This window comes from Glycine max, chromosome 16, assembly GCF_000004515.6.
Source record: "Glycine max cultivar Williams 82 chromosome 16, Glycine_max_v4.0, whole genome shotgun sequence".
Taxonomy (NCBI): Eukaryota; Viridiplantae; Streptophyta; class Magnoliopsida; order Fabales; family Fabaceae; genus Glycine; species Glycine max.
Window position 1 is genome coordinate 14,140,706 of NC_038252.2, and position 21,623 is coordinate 14,162,328.

A 21,623-nucleotide genomic window follows, 5' to 3' on the forward strand; every position below is an offset into this window, starting at 1 on the left:
CCAATTAACTTTTTCATTAGCTTGAAATGAACCAAAACAAGCATAAATCTAATCGTTGTGACCAATGAATTTGATAGGCAAACAAATAATCAATGACTAAGCAATTTTTGAACCAAGGTATATGCAGACTAAAACTATCAAAATCCATGCAATAAAAAAAGACATATTGTTGAAGCTCTCATGAAGCAACACATGGAAAACTCATTCCTACATTGAAAAGGAACATATCAAAATATTTGAAGTTCTCAACATCAAATTTTAGAAGGAAACAATGTTGAGACTCAAATCAAACCTCCTTGTCCCCAATTTTCAAATTCGATATCTCAACAATCACAACCTTTTCATTTTCCGACAAAACCATTTGAAGACTGCACGACACGCACCCACTGAAAATCATTGACATTCACCTAATTTCTAGTCTCGATGTTGAGACTGGCACAAACCTTATGTTATAGTCCTCATTTGTTGGTATGTTCCTAATAACCCTAAGGTTGAAATCGCTTCTTTTCACAACATGAATTAGAATCGCCCTTAGCTTCCTTAATGAGAAGTGACCCATCACAAGCACAACATAAATCTTGAAAATTTTCAACATATGAATGACAATCGCCCTCTTGGAATCTCTCATCCTTTACTTTGCAAGAATCGAGATCCAAAATGGTGATAAATTCCCTAACCTCAAATCATCTAAACTTCACAATTAAAAGCTCATTGGTTTTGTTTATCAACCCCAATGAGTTATTTTTGAATGAGAATTTCTTTTTTGGAGAAAAGTTGGGCAGTGTGGTCGTCGAGGGAGTTCCAGTAGCCGAAGATGAAAATCGAAGGGGAAAGGTGACAAAACGGAGTGTGGAGGAACAATGACCGTTCATGATTGCCATATTAAATTTATTTTTAATTAAAATAAATTTCAGTTTATTAAAAAACAAATTTTATAATGGTCAAGGTTAACTATTTGACAGTCAACCAATTAAGTTGGATGGAGGGACTAAAATCATTGTTTTTTTTTAAAGAAGGAGAATCAAATGTCTCAATTTTAAAATAGAAAAATCAAAATGACTGATTAACAAAATTAGGAGAATCAAAATTACATTTTGACCAAATTAAAAAGACACAAGCACATTTCGGTGTACAAAATCTACAACAAAAACATGTTTTCACATAAAAAAATCCACAACAAAAATATTTCCGTTTTAAATTTTGTAAGCACCCTTTGTACACACAACAAAGTCAGAGTTTACAAATGTTTGAAGGGGGGTGTTAAATTCTCAAGGACAACCAACTATTAATTATCATTATTATCTTATATGCATAATTCGATATCTAACTTGAGCGTCAACAAAAAAATTTTAGAATCAATTCCACGAAACCGAAATATCACCATTCACCATTGGTAAAAACTTCGAGCATGTACCTTGAAATGGAAGTATTTCCCCTTTCTTCTAACGCTGCCTGTACACATTTAATTGTAAATATGATAATGAGTTTGTGGCCAGATTTGGCACCACCGAGTCAAAGCTTTAAGACCCTGGCGCAATATTTTGTTGCTAAATCCAATCATTCGCCACATTTCTTCCTTTCCCAGCAGTCATAAATGTGAAAACAAAGCAGCTAAAAGCAGCATTATCTGAATCAACTAGCAAACTAATTTATAGTATGATTTTCCTTTTGCTTTTTAAGTGAATTAGAACTAAATTCCCCGAATATAACCCTGAACAAGTTCAGAACTACAACGACTAAGTCCAATAATTTTCGTCTTCAATAAATCAAAACCAAGTGGATAACATCTATGGCAGAAAACATTAACGGACACACAACTTGTAATTCGAACAAGGGGCAAATAACCAAGAAAGTCAAAATATCTTAACCAAATGTTAGGAAGTACACCTAAACTTCAGGAGTTGCAGCATAGACCCATAGTTTAGAAGAATCAAAATTCTCTCCATCTGTTGCCATTTTATACCAGCTCCGAAGTCTGTACTCAAATCCGTATAAATATAATCCTCTCAATTTGATTAAGATTTGAAAATATTAGCTTTGTGGCCAAAGGCACAGAAAACGATTGAAGCTAACCAAATCATCTGCAAGAAATAAAACCAAACAGCATTTCCCTTAATTTAAGGAAAGTAAAAATCTAACATGATTTCATAATACTGGGGTCGTAGTCAACGCTAAAAAAAATACTGTAGTTGTTTTTCTTCTTTTTTTATTTCTCTTTATGTCAACACCTAACAAAGATGAACTTTAAATTCCCTCTTTTGCCTCATATGCCAGTGTACCATGAGATAATAATGCAAAAAAAGATTATAGAAGAGTTCAGTACATGCATTGAGAGAGGCAAAAGACGTTAAACACTTTTTGTGTGCAGTTTCCGCCTAACCTTTAGTTGATACAATGAACTAGTAGAAAAAAAAAACTTACAAGTTTATAGTTTACAAAATAATTATGGACAAACAGATTCTTTTTTATAAAAAATAAAAAATAAAAAAATAAAATATGGACAATTTAACATAACATAAGCCCACATAACATACGACAATATTCATCATGTTAGGGTGTAAAACAATTTGTTATCATTTTAGATTCACCTTTGCCTAAAGAATATATTATGCTTTTGCTTCCGTACTCAATCTTCATGTTCATGTGCATCTTCATCTTCTGAATCTGCATAAAGAAAATGTGCAGCAGTTCACAACAAGATAAACAGTTAAAAAAATTTCGGGATTGATTGAACATAAAACAATTAATTTCTGATTCTATGATAAGTACATCAAAGTGATATGTTACAAAAATGTCAAGTCATCATATCCTTTTTCTCAACTTTAATTTTGGTAAGCCTCTTTCCCAATTAACAACTTCAGTATCCCCCATTGAGTGATGGAATTAAAAGAAAGACTACAAACTAAGCAAAAGTTAACTCTAACATTTCTAATCCAGATTCCAGATTGAGTTCATAATACTCAAAGCCAGAACTTACATCTACAATCATATATTATATTCTGATAGTTCCCCGTTTTTCTCCTAATTATATGCAGATACTAGGCACAGGGGAACAAATTTTTCACAAGGTTGCTCAGTTAATGAAAAGTTTACATACGAAAGCCTTGCACAGAACACATCTTTCAACTTACCAGATCGAACATCTTCACTAACTTTTCCTCTTGCTTGGATTTGTTTAACAAGCATCCGATATATCAACACCCACCAATAAATATGCATAACAAGCAAGCAGTACAGAAGACTATTGAACACATAATAATATATTGGACCATCCACTCGGTGCTTTTCCTTATCCAAAGTGAGCAGAACTTCATAGCTGGTAAAAAGAGAAGAAAGTAAAACAATTGAACAGAGGAAATGAAATATGAATGAAGGACAGCTCTAGTGTTACTCCTCAAACTGAATTGTTAAAATTTCTATAAAGACAAAACAAAATTTCTTTTACAGTGCTTACAATAAGATTTATTTAGAAACTTACCCCAGTGGACAAATCTTATTTTATAAATCTGCTCAAACAAGACAGCTAAAACCGAAACTCATGGCCCAAAGTAATAACAAACAAGAAAAAAATGAAAAATGGATAATGGACAGTATGAAACAGCTGAGCAAGAAATAAATTGAAATTGAAATATTTTTGAAAATGTCAATACATCCTTATATTTGAAATTTGAAAATGCCTAGACGGACTCTTGCAGAGATGAGGGAGAGGGTTGTGTTTTAAAAACAACAGTGCAATAATCCAGAGGTAAATCTATTGCGGACAGATATGACATTTTGTTTCTCTAACTTATCACGGCACTGACATTACCCAATTTTCCCACATTCTTAAACAGTTCAAATGAGAATCTCCATGGCATGTGGATATATCATAGGAACTAAAGGGTTTGCAACAATACTTTTGAAAAGTGATAGAACTGGAACATGGTATGATGAAAAAGAAAGAGAAAGAATGTAACAAAGAAAGTGTATTCACTGGTGATGACAAAATTACAAAGAAAAACACACCCAGGTAATTCGAGGAACCTGAACCCTCCAATTATTGTCAAAAACCTTTCTTGGCTCTCTCTTTACACCTTTGGCCATTATAAAGTTTATCATATATCCTGGCTACAGCCTGCCCAAATCAGAAATTAACTCCCACTAAGTAACCCTCATCTAGTTAGCTAACTGTTTCTTTTTATTTCTTCTCTTATAAATCTGAGTAATAGAGGGGCATATTCTATCAATACCCCCCCCCCCCCCCCCCCCCCCCCCCCCCCCCCGCCCCCCCATCCTTCTTCTTGAGACCTTATAGGGTCCATAAAATTTTGTCCTAACATCTCATTCAATCTTTTAGCCAATGATCTCATCTTATATGGGTTGAAGCTTCAAAAAAGCCCAGTCACCTTCCTCAGAAACCACATCTTAATTTCAAGTCCAATTTAGAGAAAATTGTAGCTCCTCCAATTTCATCCGACAACTCTACAATCACCAGAATTGGAAAATTGCTAGGAAGGGTAATATTGTTTAAAGTACTATAGTCAAAACAGAATCTCCACCCCCGTCCCTCTTCACCAAAACAATAGGAATGACAAAGGGACTTACACGTGGTCTAATGATGCCTGTCATCAACATCTCATTGACTACTTTTCAATCTCTGCCTTTTGGTAATGGGGATATTTACATGGCCTTATATTTGGAATTTGAGCATCTGCTTTCAGCACTATTGCATGATATTGTCTCCTATGTGAAGGCAGACTTTGAGGGCCCTAAAAGATGTCTTGATATTTATCTAAATCACCCTATATGAATGTTGCAACTTCAATCTCTATCGCAGGTTGATCAGGAATATGATTAAGCTCCATAAAGACACCTTGTCCTTGATCCTATAAGGATCCCTTCATGAGCTTGATGGATGTCAAGGTTTTAATTAATTCAGGTTCTTCCCTAAACAGCTTGGTTTGACCATCTTAAACTTCAATTTGGAATCATCAAAATTAGCTTTGATCTCTCCCCACGCAACCAACCCATTCTAACACAAGGACTATGTCCGCTCCCCTCAAAACCAAATAAGAAGTTTTGCCGAATTACAATATCCCCATAACCCCTTGTAGATTGATAACTGGGATGTTTGGGAAGACAAATTCCCATTTTCAACCCTTTTAGTTATGGTTAACATTCCTGGACGTTCTTGTGCTGTAAAACTATGCGCACAGTTGTTTATCTTTTCCCTCAAGACTGCTTCCAAGAATGTTGTTACATCTGGCCATAGCTATATTTTTCTCCTCAATGGTGCGTGCTTTATTCATCATCTCCAAAAGACTCTTTCTCTTATGCAATTTTGATTCTTCTCCTTCAACCCATTGGAAATTCTCATCAAATTCTACTCTTTCCCCTTGACTGCTCTTGCTAGCCTTTTAAATTGGGAGATAAATTTAGCCAATGTCTGCTCTAGTTTCAAGGTTAGAAGAGATTCAAAAGAATCACTCATCATGACTGGTTGGAGCCTGTCAATCACGGCAGTCTTGAATTCTTAGCAAAATCAATTTGAATTGCAAGTTTCACACCATTGGAACCATGAAAGTGCATCTCCTTCAAGAGCCACCATTACTGCCTCCATCTTTGCTTCTTCCCTTATTCTCCTTCATCGAAAATACCTCTCCAATTTTTGTATCCATCCAAAAGCACCCTCCCCTTCAAGCTACCTCTGTTTCCTTTCCCACATTCAGTTTGCACATTCCCTCCAAACTCCCCTTCATCTCCTTCCCTTGTCTCACCCCTTGGGCCTCCTGTTCTTGAACCTTTTTCAGATATTGTAGACACCAACCTCTCCACCATCTGTTGCAGCTTATTCATGCATGAATCTTGATGGGAGAATCTTGCTTCCAATCTTGCATTCTAGTCACTCTTGGAATTGACTCCAGCTCATTGCCACCCTCTCCAAAGCCTCTACTGGGAAATCCATCCTTGTACTCCCCATCAAATGTGCTACTCCCCACGCACAACTACTGAATTCAAGAGCTTGGGTACCAATTGATAGGATGGGACTAGGGTATGATGAAAAAGAAAGTGAAGTAATGTAACAAAGAAAGAGTATTCACTGGTGATGAGAGAATTACAGAGAAAAAAGCAGCCAAGTAATTCGAGGAACCTGGCCCCTCCACTCAATGTCTAAAATCTTTCTTGTCCCTCTCTTAACACCTTTGGCCTTTATATACCTTAGTACAACCTGACCAAGTCAAAAACTACCTCCTGCTAACTAACTAACCCTTGTCTAGTTAGTTACCTAACTGTTTCCTTTTATTTCTTCTCTTATGAACCTGAGTAATAGAGGAATGTGTTCTATCAAAGAGATTAAGGTTAGGAAGAGAGTGCTCAGAATTGGCAAAGCCTCTAGAGAATCTAACCATTAACTAAGAAAATCATTTCAGAATTTTTCTAAAATAGTACATAAATCTATTTTTTTTTTCCTTCTGTACATACGGCAATTGATTATTGTTCGCAACCCAACTCAGAGAATAAGGAAATAACAGTAAAGAGTATATGTGATTGAGAACAGAAGTTGTATTATGACTATAAAAGGAAAAATACAGAGGAAACGAGGTTCCTTCTGCCCAGAGCAAAGCTCCTTCAGAGGCCAAAGCTCTCTGCCATAACTTCTATAAAAAAAATATCTTCTCTCCCTCTCTCCTCACATTAGGCCCCAGTTATAAGAGAATTTCCCTTCTCACCCAATCCTCTCCTTTCCCACTAACTGCAACCTCATCAGATATTCCCTTCTCCCTTCTTATTCCTTCTCGTATATACCCTCCAAATTGTTGGTTTGGACTTTGGGCCTGAGTCCATTAAGGGGGTTCTATCATTGTCCCCTTCTTGAAAAACAGACTTGTCCTCAAGTCTGAAACTCGGGAATTGACAGCGAATAACTCCTCCTCCCAAGTAGCTTCCTCGACGCTTTCCCCTTCCAATGCAACAGAAGTTGGCGAACTGAATCACCTGCTATGGTTATAGTGCAAGAAGCCAAAACTGCCTCAGGCTCAAGAGGATTGGAATTGTCAGCCTCCAAATCAGTAGGGAGATTCTCCTCAACCCAATAATTCCTTAAATCTTTTTTAAAAGCGAGACATGAAAGACCGGATGAATGTGGGCAGAGTTTGGTAACTGGACTTTATATGCCACTGCTCCTATTTTCTCAAGTATCTAGAAAGGGCCATAGTTCCGAGGAGCTAGCTTTGGACAAATGCGAGCTCCCATTGTTTGTTGTCTATGTGGACATAGCTTAAGAAAAACCGAATCTCCAATGGCAAAGTGCTTTTCTTGTCTCCTTTGATCAGCACGAGACTTCATTTGGCCCTTGGCCCGTTGAAGATGATGTTTGAGTTGGCATAAAGCCTCATCTCAATCCAGCAACTCCCGCTGAACAGCTCAAGAGACCACCGGAGGCTTGTGACCATACACCACCTTGAAAGGAGTTGTGCCCGTAGACACATGAAACCCTCCTTCTTGGTGAGGTTAGTCAATGGGCATGCCACTTTACTGTAATCACAAATGAACTTCCAATAGTAAACAGTTAAGCCTAAGAAACCACGGACTCCCTTTACATTCTGAGGTCTAGGCCAATGTAGCACACTGGTGATCTTAGCAGGATTCATAGCCACAACATTTATGGATATGATATGCCCCAAGTATTACATAGAATTCAGAGCAAAAGAGCATTTCTTTCTATTGGCCACGAATTTCTCCTTGGATAAAATATCAAGGACCGTTGCCAAGTGCTGCATAAGGGTGTCCCAATCTGGACTGTACACTAAGAAGTCATCAAAGAACACCAACACATACTGACACAAGACACCTTGAAAAATATCATTCATCAAAGCCTGAAAAGTAGATGGGGCATTCATTAAACTAAAAGGCATTACTAGATATTCGTAATGTCCTTCATGGATTCGGAAAGCAGTTTTATGCACATCCTCTCTCTTGAGCCTCACTTGGTGGTAACCGTATTTCAAATCCAGCTTCGAAACAAATTGAGTACCATGCAACTCGCCCAATAACTTGTCTATTACCGGAATGGGAAACTTGTTTGGCCACGCACATACGCCAAGTATCATCCCTCTTCTTCACCAAAATAATTGGGCTAGAGTAAGCACATTGGCTATGGTGGATCATGCCGTTGTGGAGCAATCACCTTGTAACCATCTCCCATTTTAATTCGCATCAGGCACGTTGCTTTAATTGGTATACCCAAAGCTGTGACTAACCTCTTAGAAATGAAAGTATGATTGGCGCCACTATCGACGAGTATGAGAATAGGACTCCTTTGACAAATCCCTGCAATTTTATGGTATGAGGTTGCCGACTTTTATCAGTGATTAAGCTCCCTAAGTGCATCACGCAACACTCACCATCCAGCTCGGGTTCTTCCGTCTCCTCTGCAGTCAACACCTGAGTCTCATTGTTGTCAGTGTTCTACTCATCAAGGACGAGGATCCTCATTGACAATCTGGACATTGGTGGTGGGAATGAAAAGGCCCTCCACATTTGTAACACAGCCCTATCTGTTGGCAGACCAGGAATTCCTGGACCCCTCTATCACAGGGTTGGATGCGAGTTCGTTCAGTTTTAACCTACGTAATTTTCTATTACAGTATCACTGTTACATGCATGCTTTGACACGGATGGGTACTGTAACTGCTCTACAAATTATTAGGCACTGAATCATTGTTGTTGCCCTATACAGAATCCAAACCGCTCAAGCATATAAGCACTTTATCATTGTTGTTACCCAGTACATAATCCAAACCACTCAAGCATATAAGAACTTAATTTGTGATAAATGAACCAGTATAGATGAAAAGTTAACCATTAATCCGTTATCCAGAAAAATCAAAGACAAAAAGAAGGAAAATCAAAGGGATAAAAATTTAAAACAACAAAACTAGTACTTCTGTTTTGTTAAGAATTCAAGAAGAAAGGAGTATATTTCCATACAAGATGAAAACATTTTGAATTTTCCTTTCAGAGTGTATTTCATTAATTCTTTTTCTACTTTAATAAATGTGTTGGGACATCATTTTGTTATTAACCTAGATTTTAAGAAGCCACATAATAGACAGGTGAGGACCATAAAATATAACAGCGAGAAGGAAAAATAATGTAAATTGGGAACCAAAATAATATAAACCTTGTACTCCAAAGAATCCAGAATGGGTAGTAAATGAGGCGCAATATGATCCAAGATAAAACAAATAGAATAAAAGCAAAGCTAGCCATTGTTTCAGCACCACTGTATTTGGACATTTTCCCTATCTCTAGAAACACATCGCTAGCATCATGAAGTGCTAAAACAACTGATCCAACACGAGCAAACCTGAATGTGTTAAACATAGAAGAGAAACAAAATCAAATTTCCAAAGAGAACTAAATTAAAATAAAAATAGAACTAGTGTGGGAATTAGTTCCACAATTCTCTCTCCCTGTCTCCCTGTGTGTGATTCGATCAAAAGGCTGCTTATAATTTTGAAGTAGTAGTATTTTACCCTTTTTTCCATTAAGGCCCAGTAAGTTATAAAATTCATTAGTCAAATGAAACGGATGAAACAAATGACAAAACTACATCTTTTTGATAAGGAGCTTGAATTGAAGTAAATTCAGACAAATGAAATAAACAAAATCAACGGTCGAACTTGAGGACAAAAAAGCTTGAATGACAAGACAAAACGGAAGTGAATGAAAAAGATACCTAAAAATGTAAGACAGAACAATAAGAATTACAGTAGCAACATGATGACTCATGGACACTCCAAAATCGGAGCGCCTCGTTTCCCAAAATATTAAAGCAAAAATGGAGTATGAGTAAAATCCAGCAGCGTACATATAGACTGCCTTTAATTTCAACCTGAAATGTATGTTAAAAGGTTATAAATTAAAATCATATGGAAAGAACAAATGATTCATAAGTGAGGCATGTGGAGAAATACTTACTTGATCTTTTGATCTGGCCAGACCTGGGTCCCTGGTCCCACCCAAAAGTTTATAGTATTTGTAAACCATGGTTCATCGTATGTTACAGACAAAGCAAGAATCTCGGCGGAAAGATAATAAACACATTTCCAGGCTGATTCCTTAAATTTGCTAATCTTTTTTCTTCTCTCGTCAGTCTGGTAGTCCAGCGCCGCATGCCCCTTTCCAAAAATCAATCGTCTAGCCACTTTCTGTCATATATAAAGCAGAGTGAACATAAAAGTCAAAGGCAGCAGAGTTTGTTTGAATAAACTTTGATTACAAGTTTAATAAGTAATATGTGATTAGTCGTGAGTCAACGGTGATAGAAGAGAAGAGAAGAAGAGAGAATGAGAAAGGTAAGGTACGAACCTCGAATATGAATCGGTCGAGAAAGAAGCGAAGGGAGGGGAAGAAGAGAGCGAAAATGGGGAGAAGGTAGAAATCATGATAGGCAGGGTAGGATTCATTGTGCCAGTCAAGAGAGAGGGAGAGGGAACTCATCGTCGTCATCGCATCGGAATGGAATGAAAGGCGTGCCCGTGAGTGAGTTGATCGAATCGAAAACACCCCTTTCCTGATAGTATTTTTTTATAACATATCAAATTCCGCTCGCCACTCCACCTGTGTGTTTCCTATTATTCAGTTCAATCTGACCCAAATGCCCTTTCCGCTCACTCCATCCTTCGGAAAGATTGAGATTCCTCGTTACCACTAAGTACCAGGCACCAGCGGGAGATTTATTGGCCTACCAATTTTGCTATTGGTACTACCACATTGACCAAATTACCTTCCTACCCTCCTGAATTTCCTACACCCCAACCTTTCTCCCTTCCCCCCACATGACACCCCCCCAATCCTCTCACACCATTTTCTCTTTCCCTTTCTTTCGTTAGACAAATCTAAGACTTGGTGACATTTTTTTCTTTTGTCATTTGTAACCAAAGACATAACAAAATCATGACTTCGTTATGATATTTTAGCTTACAATGTTTGATTGTTGTCCAATATTTGAATTTACCAAATGGTTCTTTGTAGAGTTGTAGAGTATACATGGATTGGAATACTTTTATTTATGTGAAGTTACAATGCCATGTGGTCGGCGAAGCATGATTGATGAAAGGCAAAATGTTTTTTTACCATTGGTTGAGTCATAAGACAGATCAAGACCCCCAATAATTTTGATTAGATGTAGACAATTATAAAATTTTAAAGTTGTCTTGTATGCAATCAGATGGACACATTGTACCTATGTCTGATAGATCAAACGGGGGCAGATAGATGTTAAGTCTTGATAAAGCATTTAAGACTTCATTTAATATTTTGTGTCTAAGATTCATTTTATAGGAAGTGTCTTAGAAACATTCTTCCTGCGATTCGAAGCCCAAATAAGTAAGAGAACAATCAATATTTTAAAAGTTCAACATCTTAAAGACGCACATGCTACTCCTGCTATGACAGACCTGCTCTGAGCAAATCAGCGTTTGTTAAGACTTTTGGCAAGCGTACCAATTATTGTTGTAGGTTTCAAATTTATAAAAGAGTTTGTCTCCACATGGACTTGAGTTACTTAATTCATTCGGATAAAGGTTATCAATTTAATAGTTATGTACAAATTCAATCGAATGTCATTTGGTTGTTTTAACTAACTAAAGATAACTGAAAGTAAAAGAATAGTGAAAATAATGAATTTACGGAAATAACGAAATTAACGGAAATAGCGGAAATACAGAATTTAGTGCGTTGGAAATACGAAAATTGCAAAAATAATTTAAATTAATTTAAGAAAACATAGGATTGGATTTCATTGTTTATACCCTTAGCATCTTAATAAGATTAACTGTGGAAGCAATGTTTTCCAAGATTATTTCGATGATGCCAAAGACTCAAGTCAAGAATCAAGAGTCAAGCAAGTTTCAAGAATCAAAGAGTCGTTCAATCAAAGCAAGTTTCAAGAATCAAGAGTCAAGCAAGTTTCAAGAATCAAAGAGTCGTTTAATCAAAGCAAGTTTCAAGAATCAAGATTAAAGTGAAGATTCAAGAGAAGACTCAATTAAGATAAGTATTAAAAGAGTTTTTTTTTTCAAAATATTGAATAGCACAATTTTGTTCAAGAGAATTTTTCAAATAAAAATCTTTTACCAAGAGTTTTACTCTCTAGTAATCGATTACCAGAATGCAGTAATCGATTACCAATAGCCAACATTCTTTTCAAACTGATTTACAAAGCTGTAATCGATTACCATAATCATGTAGTCGATTACCAATGTTTTAAAATGTTAGATTTCAAATTTCAAGAGTCACAACTTGTGATAAAAAAATTTCAAATCATTTCAAACTTGTGTAATCAATTACACAATACTTGTAATCGATTACCAGTGTTTCTAAATATTTTGATTTTCAAATTTAAACATGAAGAGTCACATCTGTTGATGTGTAATCGATTACACTACAATGGTAATCGATTATCAGTGACTTATTTTGAAAAATAAATTACCAAAAGTCACAATTCTTAAAGTGACTTGTTTCTGAAGATTTTTTCAAAAGTCACAACCTTTAAGTGACTAGTTTTCAAAAGAGTCACAACTTTTAAAGTGACTAGTTTTCAAAAGAGTCACAACTTTTAAAAAGTGACTAGTTTTGAAGAAATTGTCAAGGGTCACAACTTTTAACTTGTTTTTTCAAGAGTCATCAAATGGCTATAAATATGTGACCATGGCACAAATTTTAAAGAGATAACTTTCAAATTTCTTTCATTCATTCAAAGCATTCCTCTAAGAGTTTTTGTTCAAAACTTTCTTTATTCAAGAAAAGTTCATTGTCCAAAAACTTGTGTTATTCTTCTTCTTCATTCCTTCTCTCTCTTGCCAAAAGATTCAAAGGACTAACCGCCTAAGAATTCTTTTGATTCTTCCTCTTCCCTTTAAACAAAAGATTTCAAAGAACTAACCACCTGAGATATCTTTTGTTTCCCCTTACAAAGATTCAAGGGACTAACTGCCTAAGAATTCTTTGTCTTAACACATTGGAGGGTACATCCTTTGTGGTACAAGTAGAGTGTACATCTACTTGGGTTGTAATACTGAGAAAAAGAGAGGGTACATCTCTTGTGGATCAGTTCAAGTGGAGGGTACATCCACTTGGTTGTTCAAAGAGAACAAGGGAGGGTACATCCCTTGTGGATCTTTGCTTGTAAAGGATTTTACAAGGTTATTGGAAATCTCAAGAACCGGTGATTGCTTGGGGACTAGATGTAGGCACGGGTTGTTGCCGAACCAGTATAAATCTTGTGTTTGTCATCTTCTTCCATACACTTTTTACTTTTCCACTGTGTACTTTTATTTCCGCTTTACTTTTGTCTAAGTTGTTGTTTTTGTTCTTTACTTTCTCATAACTTACTAGTAAAGCCTAATTGAATCTAGTAATATTAAGAAGGATAATTTTTAATTAGTCACATTAATAATTAATTCAACCCCCCCCCCTTCTTAATTATTCTGAGGCCACTTGATCCAACATTAACATGTATAAATCATTTTCTAACATTACCAATGCACACATAATCATCCCAAGTTGATACCTCGCACTTGGAACCTAAGAACATTTACTAAATATCGGTCCCTCATATTTACAGTAAATATCCCAGCATTACAATTATATTCTTGTGCTTTTTGCAATCAAAACATTATGCTTTATTCCTAGAAACGTAATGTAGAAAGTAAAATCATTCGGTTCAAATTCTAAGATTACTTTCCAATCTCACTTAGAATCCAATTTCATGACACTAGTGATCAAATAGAATCAAGCATTAAGAGTAGGATGAAATTACCAACAATGAGTAGAAAAGATTAATACATATATAAAAAAAATCAAAAGGTATACATAAGGGTATAAAGATTACATCCAATCCTTAAGAAAAACTAACCGATCATTGTGCAGAGCACAAGACTAACAAGAGAAATGACAAAGGAATTGATCCACGGTTACAACTCTGCAGCGCCTCGACTCCACTTTCCTCTTCTCCTTCTTCTTCTATGTTTTTCTAAGGAATTCAGGCTACTGGTATATCTTTTTTCTCTTCCCCTACATGGCTATTTATAGGAAAATCCATCTGGTGCAGGGGAAACTAGCCCAAGCGAGTTTGTGACTTAAGCCTGAATTAATCAGCTCACCCAGGCGAGTGGCTTTCTTATGGGTGAAGTTTCCTCTTTAGCCCAGGCGAGCTAGATGCTAGCCTGGGTGAATTTAAGGCCAGAAATCTTCATGAAATGACCGTTTTTCCCTTCCTTAAAGCTTTATTTCTGGATTCATCAAACAACCATCACAAACCTACAGAATCATGAATGAATTTTTCATATTTAAGCAACAATATTAGTAACTATACAATATATATAAACATCTAGATTCAAGGGTAGTTTGGAAGAAAACTATTACAATCAAAGGATAAGTGCTAACAATTTAATCCCAAAAAACAACTCAAATTTGGCACTTATCAACGTCTAAAGAAGTGTCTGCTAAAGTGTGCTTCAAGAAAGCTAAAGAGAATGGTGTTTCAACATGAAAAGGACGTGCATTTAGTGCAAGCATTAAATGCTCTAACAAACACTTCTTTAAACACGAGCCTCCAACGAAGAAAATGAAGTCATTTAGAGACAACAAACACTTGTTGATGATTGGTTATAAGTATGAGAAGCTTTGAAGAGTTCAAGTTTTAAACCAAGTGCTAAGAATTCAAATTTGTTGTTCCTTTTTCTAAGCTTTTTCTCTATAAATTCAAAAGTTGTAAAGCTTTCAGCAATTTGTATATCTTGGTAGAAAGACTAAATGTTTTGTTTGTATAATCATCTTTGAGACGTTAAGAACTAGTTAGTGAGAAAACTAGCATAAACAAATACATTGATTTGTTTAGAGCCAATAGTGACTTGGTAGAACAAAGAATACTTGGTGTATTTTAAGCTTGGGGATAAGCTCAAAAGTGTTCATGAAGAATACTTGTAACTTTGTTAAAGTTAGTGGAACTTGATGGGTTATCAAGAACTGGATGTAGTCCTAAAGGTAGAGACGAACCAATATTAAACTCTCTCCGTCTTATATTCCTATCTCTCTTGCTTTAACTGATGTTCATACTCTCGAGATAGGCAAGTGAACCTAGTTTACTTGTAATAAGAAACAATAAGTATTTGAGTTATTGTATCCACAGAGACTATGTGGAACAAATAGGAAATCAACAATTGAATTTTAGAAGCATTCGTTGTAGCAAGTTGTCAATTTGTTGTGGCGAATGTCTCAAGATTTTCTATTTTTAAGAAAAGTTTTTGGCTTTTTGTTGCAGCGAATTAAGAATTCTCTATGGAAAAAATAAACTATTTATAGTTCTTTTGAAGAAATTTTGTAACAAAATCAAATTCAAAAGTAGAAAATGTCGTTTAGATCAAATCCATAAAATTCTACATACATAATTTGTTCCTAATGAATCTCTTAATTCAATGCAACCAAGATTCAAACTAAAATGATTAATCCCTAATTCCTTAGATTCTTAATCTTTGAGTTTTAAGCCAAATTCCTAATTCCTTAGGTGATTTAACCTAAAACTCAAAGCTTGAACAATGAATCTCTACAATGCAAAAATATGACTTCATTTCTAAAACCAAATGCTTGCACAATTTCAATTCCGATCTAGGATATGAACTTGTCTCCATACAATCCAAATCCCTAAAAGCTAGGTTGATAACTCCTAACATGCATCTAAGCAAAGAATTGAAATAGGATCACATAACTAAGAATTGATAAGAAAATAGAGAATTACATACTTGAATTCTACTCTCACTTAGCAATTGGAAATTTAGCTCATTTGGATCATGAATGATCCAAATAAAACCTCAAAAGATGAATCACAATTGAAGAAAATTTAGAAAGAGAGAATTTCAGGATTTTATTTTTGTAAATCACAAAATGAACTAAAAGTCCTTTACAATGATGTTACAAGCTCTTTAAATAGAGAAATGAATTGCATTACTTTTTTTTGCCACAAAAGATTTTCATTGTAGCGAGAATACATTTTGCTACAATGAATTTACAATATTTACAAAGGACTTCTCCAATTAAGTCTTCATGCTTCTAATCCTTGCTCACTGGGGTGAGAAATTTACTCATTGTGGAAAGTTTTAGCTTAACTCAAGATCTTCACCCTTCATATTCATTATGGCGATGAGTAGCTTTGTTGTAGTTAATCTTCAAAAATTTTACTTGATCACTAGTCCTCTTTTTGTTGTGGTGAGAGCTTATTTTGTTGTGGCAAGATTAAGTTTTCAACTCAATATTCCTTAAAGCACCAAAATTTTCTTTTTAACATCAAATTTTTAACAAAAACATTAAAAAATTTATTTTTAGTTTCTAAAACTATTTTATATAGTTTATTTACAAGAACATAAATTATTAACACAAATCCTATAAAAAAGCTAGGATAGTTGCTCACAAAAATAAGGTGTGAAAAACAATTATCAAAATAACCCAAACTTAAACAATTTCTTGTCCCCAAGCAACACAAAATTCTATTAAGGTTGATGAAAATTATTCACACAAACACAACAATGGTCAAAATCATCAAGCACATACATCATCACATGAGAATGTAATTCGTGCATGACTAAGGGAATCATATGTGCAAGAATGTTCACAAGGAATCATCAAAATTCATGAAAGCAAATTTTCAGAGATTAAGGAGCCTGACATCCTATGAATGAGAGTACACTACTTGCATGGTCCCTCACATTCAAGTTTTTCACTCAAGGAAAGATTTGTCAAGGTTATCACTTCCACTTATTCATATATTCAAGTGTTCCAACTCAACTTTGTTTTTTATCCTGTTTTTCATATAAAAAAATATCACATAGAAGCATGAATCATTAAGGGCTTTTAGGCTTATAACTTGGTAGGGCTTGAAACAAATTTTTATTTATCTAGACAATCAAAATCACCCAAGGATCAAGGGGAGCAAATAAATGTGCAATTTTTGACATAATCACTCACCTATCCTTTCCAACTTCATTCCCAACCAAATTTCTTTTTTTTGCGTGTGACTTTGACACTCTTTTATTCCTATCTTTAGCTTTTTATTTTTCTTTCTTAGAGACTTTGGGTGATGCAATCCTACCCCCAAAGGGCATTGGATAGAAGACTCCAAGAAAATTGGGCCAGAGATGCAAGAGAAGGCCCTAAGGTTCTCATGAGCCTTAGGGTAGATTTTGGGTCCATGGGCTAAGTATGAACCCACTTATTTTTGTACATATTAGATTAGGATTTCATTATTTTTGGGTCTTGTATTTAGGGCTCCATAATGTAGGTAGGGTACCCTAGAAATGTAGGATTTTTCAGCCCTTGTATTTTAGGGCACTTAGACTAGTTTTTGTATTAGGGGTAGTTTTGTAATTTCACATGCATTAAGTGAATATTTGATGTGGGTGTTGAGAAATAAATTTAATTGAATTGGGATAATCCCAATCCAATTAAATTTTAGAGGGGAAGGTGAGCATTTTCTTGCTACACCCCATTGTCACATCATATAGTCACACTTTGTGCATGTCCTTCATGCTTTACATGCCTCATGACACCTAAGCACACTTAGTGGAGAATCTTGGACTTGATCTTGGATTAGTGGGCTGAACCATACCTAAAATTTACTAATCATAATTAGTTAAATTTTGGCTCCAAAATTTGGCTCCACAAATTCAATTTCAAATTCAAGTGAAATTTGAATAGAAATTTAAATTTCCCTCCAATTTTGTGTGACACTTAGGCTATAAATAGAGGTCATGTGTGTGCATTTTTTCAACTTTGATCATTTGAAAATTAAACTTCAGATTTAAGAGCTCTTTTAGAGAACAAAAATTTGTGCTCTTCTCTTCCTCTCCCTTTATTCATCTCCTTCTTCCTCCAAGCTCTTATCCATGGCCTCCTATGGTGGTGAGCTTCTTCTAGACTCATTTTCTCCTTGAAGTGGCGTCTCCTCTCTCTCTTCCTTCTCCATTCTGCTGCCATTCATCTTCCAAGAAGCAAAGGAATCCATTGATGAAGAAGATCCTAGGCCTACAAGCTTAGTATCAAGAGCATCTTCGTCTAGGTGATGTTCTTTTGCTTCCTCTATCTTTTTGTTCGGTGAATTCTCTTTAATTCCTTGTTCTTCATCTTATTCTCCATGTATATCCTCCATTGTCTTGTGGTTTGGTGCTCTTAAGAGTAGATTCAAAACAAATAAACCGATTAAATCTTAGATCTAAACTTGTTCTTGCATTTCTATGGTTCAAATTTTGTAGATCTACTCTTGAATCATGTTTTTGTGTTGATTTTAGGTTCTATCATTTTTCATTCATAATATTCTTGTATTGAACCTTTAGATCTAAATTTTCTTCCAAAATATTGATTAGAAAAAAAACACAAAAATCTAAGTGTAAATCACTTAATCCATGTTGACTTAGAGTCATGTTTAGTCATAGTAATTGTCACATTATGTTCTAAGTTTGTGTTGAATTTTTATTTTGTTTATTGAATTCCAGATACATTTGTTCATGTATTCTTGTCATTCTTAGCTTATCTTTTGAATTTTGAGTCTAATTCATGCATGTTATTTAGTTCATAACATGTTCTAAATCAATTCCTAGAAGTAGTCTTGTTGTTGAACTCTTTTTTTTGTTTTCTAAGTTTCCTACATGATGCCTACGATGAAGTTGAGTTGTGGTGATGAGTTGTGGCTGGATTTGTGAATAAAAAAAGTCTTAAGCTCTCTTGAATTGTGTTATTCAAGATAATTGAGCATAAACAAAAACAAATTGTAACTATCCAAGCCTTAAGCAACATAAACACTACTCTTGATTTCTAGGTTGAAATCGCTAGTGTTGGCAGCTTGAACATACGAACTTGTATAAATTACTGGGAATTGGTCACTACGTGTTTTGAGCCGAAATTTTTACTGAATTTTCTAGACATTTGGACCAAAATTATGAAAAAAGAACCAAGCGATTTGGGTTAAATGAAAAAATAAGAAAAATCACACAATTTGGCATAAAAATCAGTGTCCAGGAAAAAAAAAGTGAAAGGGAAGTGTGGTTGTTGTTTTGGCTCAAAATTTGTTCTATAATTGGTGCCTATTTTATACCAATCCTAGTTCTGAAATTTCAATTGAAAATTAGTGTGAAATAAAGTTCCAAAACTAGTGGTTTCTTGAGTCTTTTTATTTTAGTTTTTTTTTACTCTACTCTAGAGCCATTCTAAGTTTCTCTTTGAATCCTAGCTTGCTTTTATGTGTTTTTCATTGCTTTAATTGTTGAAAAATCCCTGAAAATTTGTCTTGTTAAAACTCTATTGGTTTAGTTTTCATTTAATTTTTTGGGTCTTTGGTTATTGCTTGTCTCTTTGTTTCCTTGTTTGTGAGTTGCCATATAGGGAATTGGAAAGGAGGATTGGTGCCATCCCTTGAAGAATTTGAGTCAAGAAGTAAGGGGAAAACCACCTTAAGAGCTATTGGACTAAGAAGCACTCCAAATTGAGTGAATCACCAAAGAGAGAACAACCACCAAAATTAAGGACCTTGTTTTAATTTTGTAATTGACAATTTCCTTACTTTCATTGCAGTAACATCACCTATAGCTCCATCCTCTTGTGTGGTTGTGTCAGTACCCCTTTGGCCTTAAGCTGCTTAGTCCCTAGGAAGGTCAGGCCAATTGATGGCAGTCGAGATTGCTGCTCGGGATGAAAAAGGATAAGAAGGGGCAATTTGAGTAGCTAAACCTCTCAAATGCTAAAAAAAGAATGAGATTTGATCTATGATTAAAATCAAGCTTTAAGTTCAATTCTTCATGCATCCTTGTTGGATCAAGTGCTTACCACTAGGCCAAAAGCTATAACTTATAGTCAGGGCACAACTCTTTCTACTTAAGAGCGCAATAGCCTAAGCGCCACGAGTTGATTGTGACTTGACCCACTTGGGCCTCCGCAATAGGACAATTGATGCCACTACCTGAAAAATTATCTCCCCTTCAGCAATTGCCCCACTGGGAATCGAACTCATGACCTTGGCTCTGATACCAATTGTTGGATCCAGCGCTTACCACTAGGCCAAAAGCTATAGCTTATAGTTAGGGCACAATTCTTTCTACTTAAGAGTGTAACAGCCCAAGCGCCACAAGTTGAGTGTGACTTGCCTCTACCATGGGACAATTAATGTCACAACTCAGCAAACAATCCTCTCCAATCTTTCGTTGAGAGTTAATGGTTTAAGAGGAGGAGGTTCCTGATGGAAGCTTGCTTGTGGGGCTTCTATGGAGGCTGGATCTTTGAGTTTCAATGAGGTCCTTTAATGGTGATTTTCCACCATGGAGATGCAGCGGAAGACAAAGGAGAAGAGGTGAGAGGAGGCGCCATCCACTAGGGAATAAGCCATAGAAGAAGGAGCTTCACCACCAAGATGAGCCTTGGATAAGAAGCTTGGAGAGGATGCTTCAATGGAGGAAAAGAAAGAGAGAGAGGGGAGCACGAAATTGAAGGAATAAAAGAGGGAGAGAAGTGGAACTTTGAAGTGTGTCTCATAAGACTTTCATTCATCAAAGTTACAACAAGTGTTACACATGCTTCTATTTATAGACTAGGTAGCTTCCTTGAGAAGCTTTCTTGAGAAAACTTCCTTGAGAAGCTTCTTTGAGAAAAATTCCTTGAGAAGCTAGAGCTTAGCTACACACACCCCTCTCATAACTAAGCTCACCTCCTTGAGAAGCTTCCTTAAGAAGATTCCTAAAGAAGCTAGAGCTTAGCTACACATACCTCTCTAATAGCTAAGCTCACCTCCTTGAGATGAGAAGCTAGAACTTAGCTACACACCCCCTATAATATCTAAGCTCACCCCCATGACAAAAAACATGAAAATACAAAAAAAATTCCTTACTACAAAGACTACTCAAAATGCCCCAAAATACAAGGCTAAAACCCTATACTACTAGAATGGCCAAAATACAAGGTCCAAACGAAGGAAAAACCTATTCTAATATTTACAAAGATAAGCAGGCTCATACTTAGCCCATGGGCTCGAAATCTACCCTAAGGCTCATGAGAACCCTATGGCCTACCCTTGGATCTCTAGCCCAATCTACTTGGAGTCTTCTACCCAATGCCCTTGCGGGATAAGATTGCATCATTCCCTCCACCTTGGAAATGATTTGACCTCAAATCTCTAGGTTCTTCATACTCTGGGCTCCTTCCCTCAACACCTGTAAAAAGAACAAAAACATATGTATTAGTGGTGTTTGGTATATTGAAGTAAGGTAAGGTCTGAAAACCCATTTCCTGGGCATGTTCCCATGAAGGAACATGGTTTCTCACCAACTCAATGAGTGGTGCTACAAGTATAGAAAAATATGGGACAAACCTTTTGTAAAAGTTTGTTAAGTCATGGAAGCCCCAAATTTTTCTTATACTTGGTGGAGTGGGCAACTTAGGAATGACCTTTATTCTCTTAGGGTTCATGGGAACCCCTTGATCACTATTTGAAAAATTAAGAAAAGTAACGCAATAAAACATACCTTTTTCTGTATTTTCATATTGATTATTCCTACCACAAAGTATGACAAACCTAAGGTGTCCCATATGAGTACCTAAGT

General features: G+C 35.8%; 1 protein-coding gene across 7 annotated transcripts; it reads right to left on the minus strand.

The window, feature by feature from the left end:
* Positions 1 to 1,737: 1,737 nt before the first annotated feature.
* Positions 1,738 to 10,690, minus strand: LOC100807444 (ASC1-like protein). Of its 7 annotated transcripts, XM_003547740.5 has the most exons (7): positions 10,354 to 10,689; positions 9,964 to 10,193; positions 9,722 to 9,877; positions 9,164 to 9,349; positions 3,132 to 3,316; positions 2,589 to 2,664; positions 1,738 to 2,081 (listed from the first exon to the last, which is right to left on the minus strand). In XM_003547740.5, exons 1-6 carry the CDS (start codon positions 10,492 to 10,494, stop codon positions 2,627 to 2,629), a joined length of 936 nt encoding a protein of 311 aa, XP_003547788.1. In that variant the 5' UTR covers positions 10,495 to 10,689; the 3' UTR covers positions 1,738 to 2,081; positions 2,589 to 2,626. The 7 variants fall into 7 exon arrangements, 6 of the variants coding, with proteins under 6 accessions (XP_003547788.1, XP_040866270.1, XP_040866269.1 ...); XR_005888998.1 differs by having other exon boundaries at positions 2,589 to 3,316; positions 10,354 to 10,690; XM_041010336.1 differs by lacking the exon at positions 9,164 to 9,349 and having other exon boundaries at positions 10,354 to 10,690.
* Positions 10,691 to 21,623: the final 10,933 nt, after the last annotated feature.

Bases quoted from the DNA above. Each gene is read 5' to 3' on its own strand.
- LOC100807444 (XM_003547740.5), bottom strand. From the start codon at position 10,494: ATGACGACGATGAGTTCCCTCTCCCTCTCTCTTGACTGGCACAATGAA. The intron at 9,878-9,963 runs GTAAGTATTTCT...CATACATTTCAG, and splicing joins TGGCCAGATCAAAAGATCAA to GTTGAAATTAAAGGCAGTCT. The intron at 2,665-3,131 runs GTAAGTTGAAAG...TTCTTTATGCAG, and splicing joins TAGTGAAGATGTTCGATCTG to ATTCAGAAGATGAAGATGCA.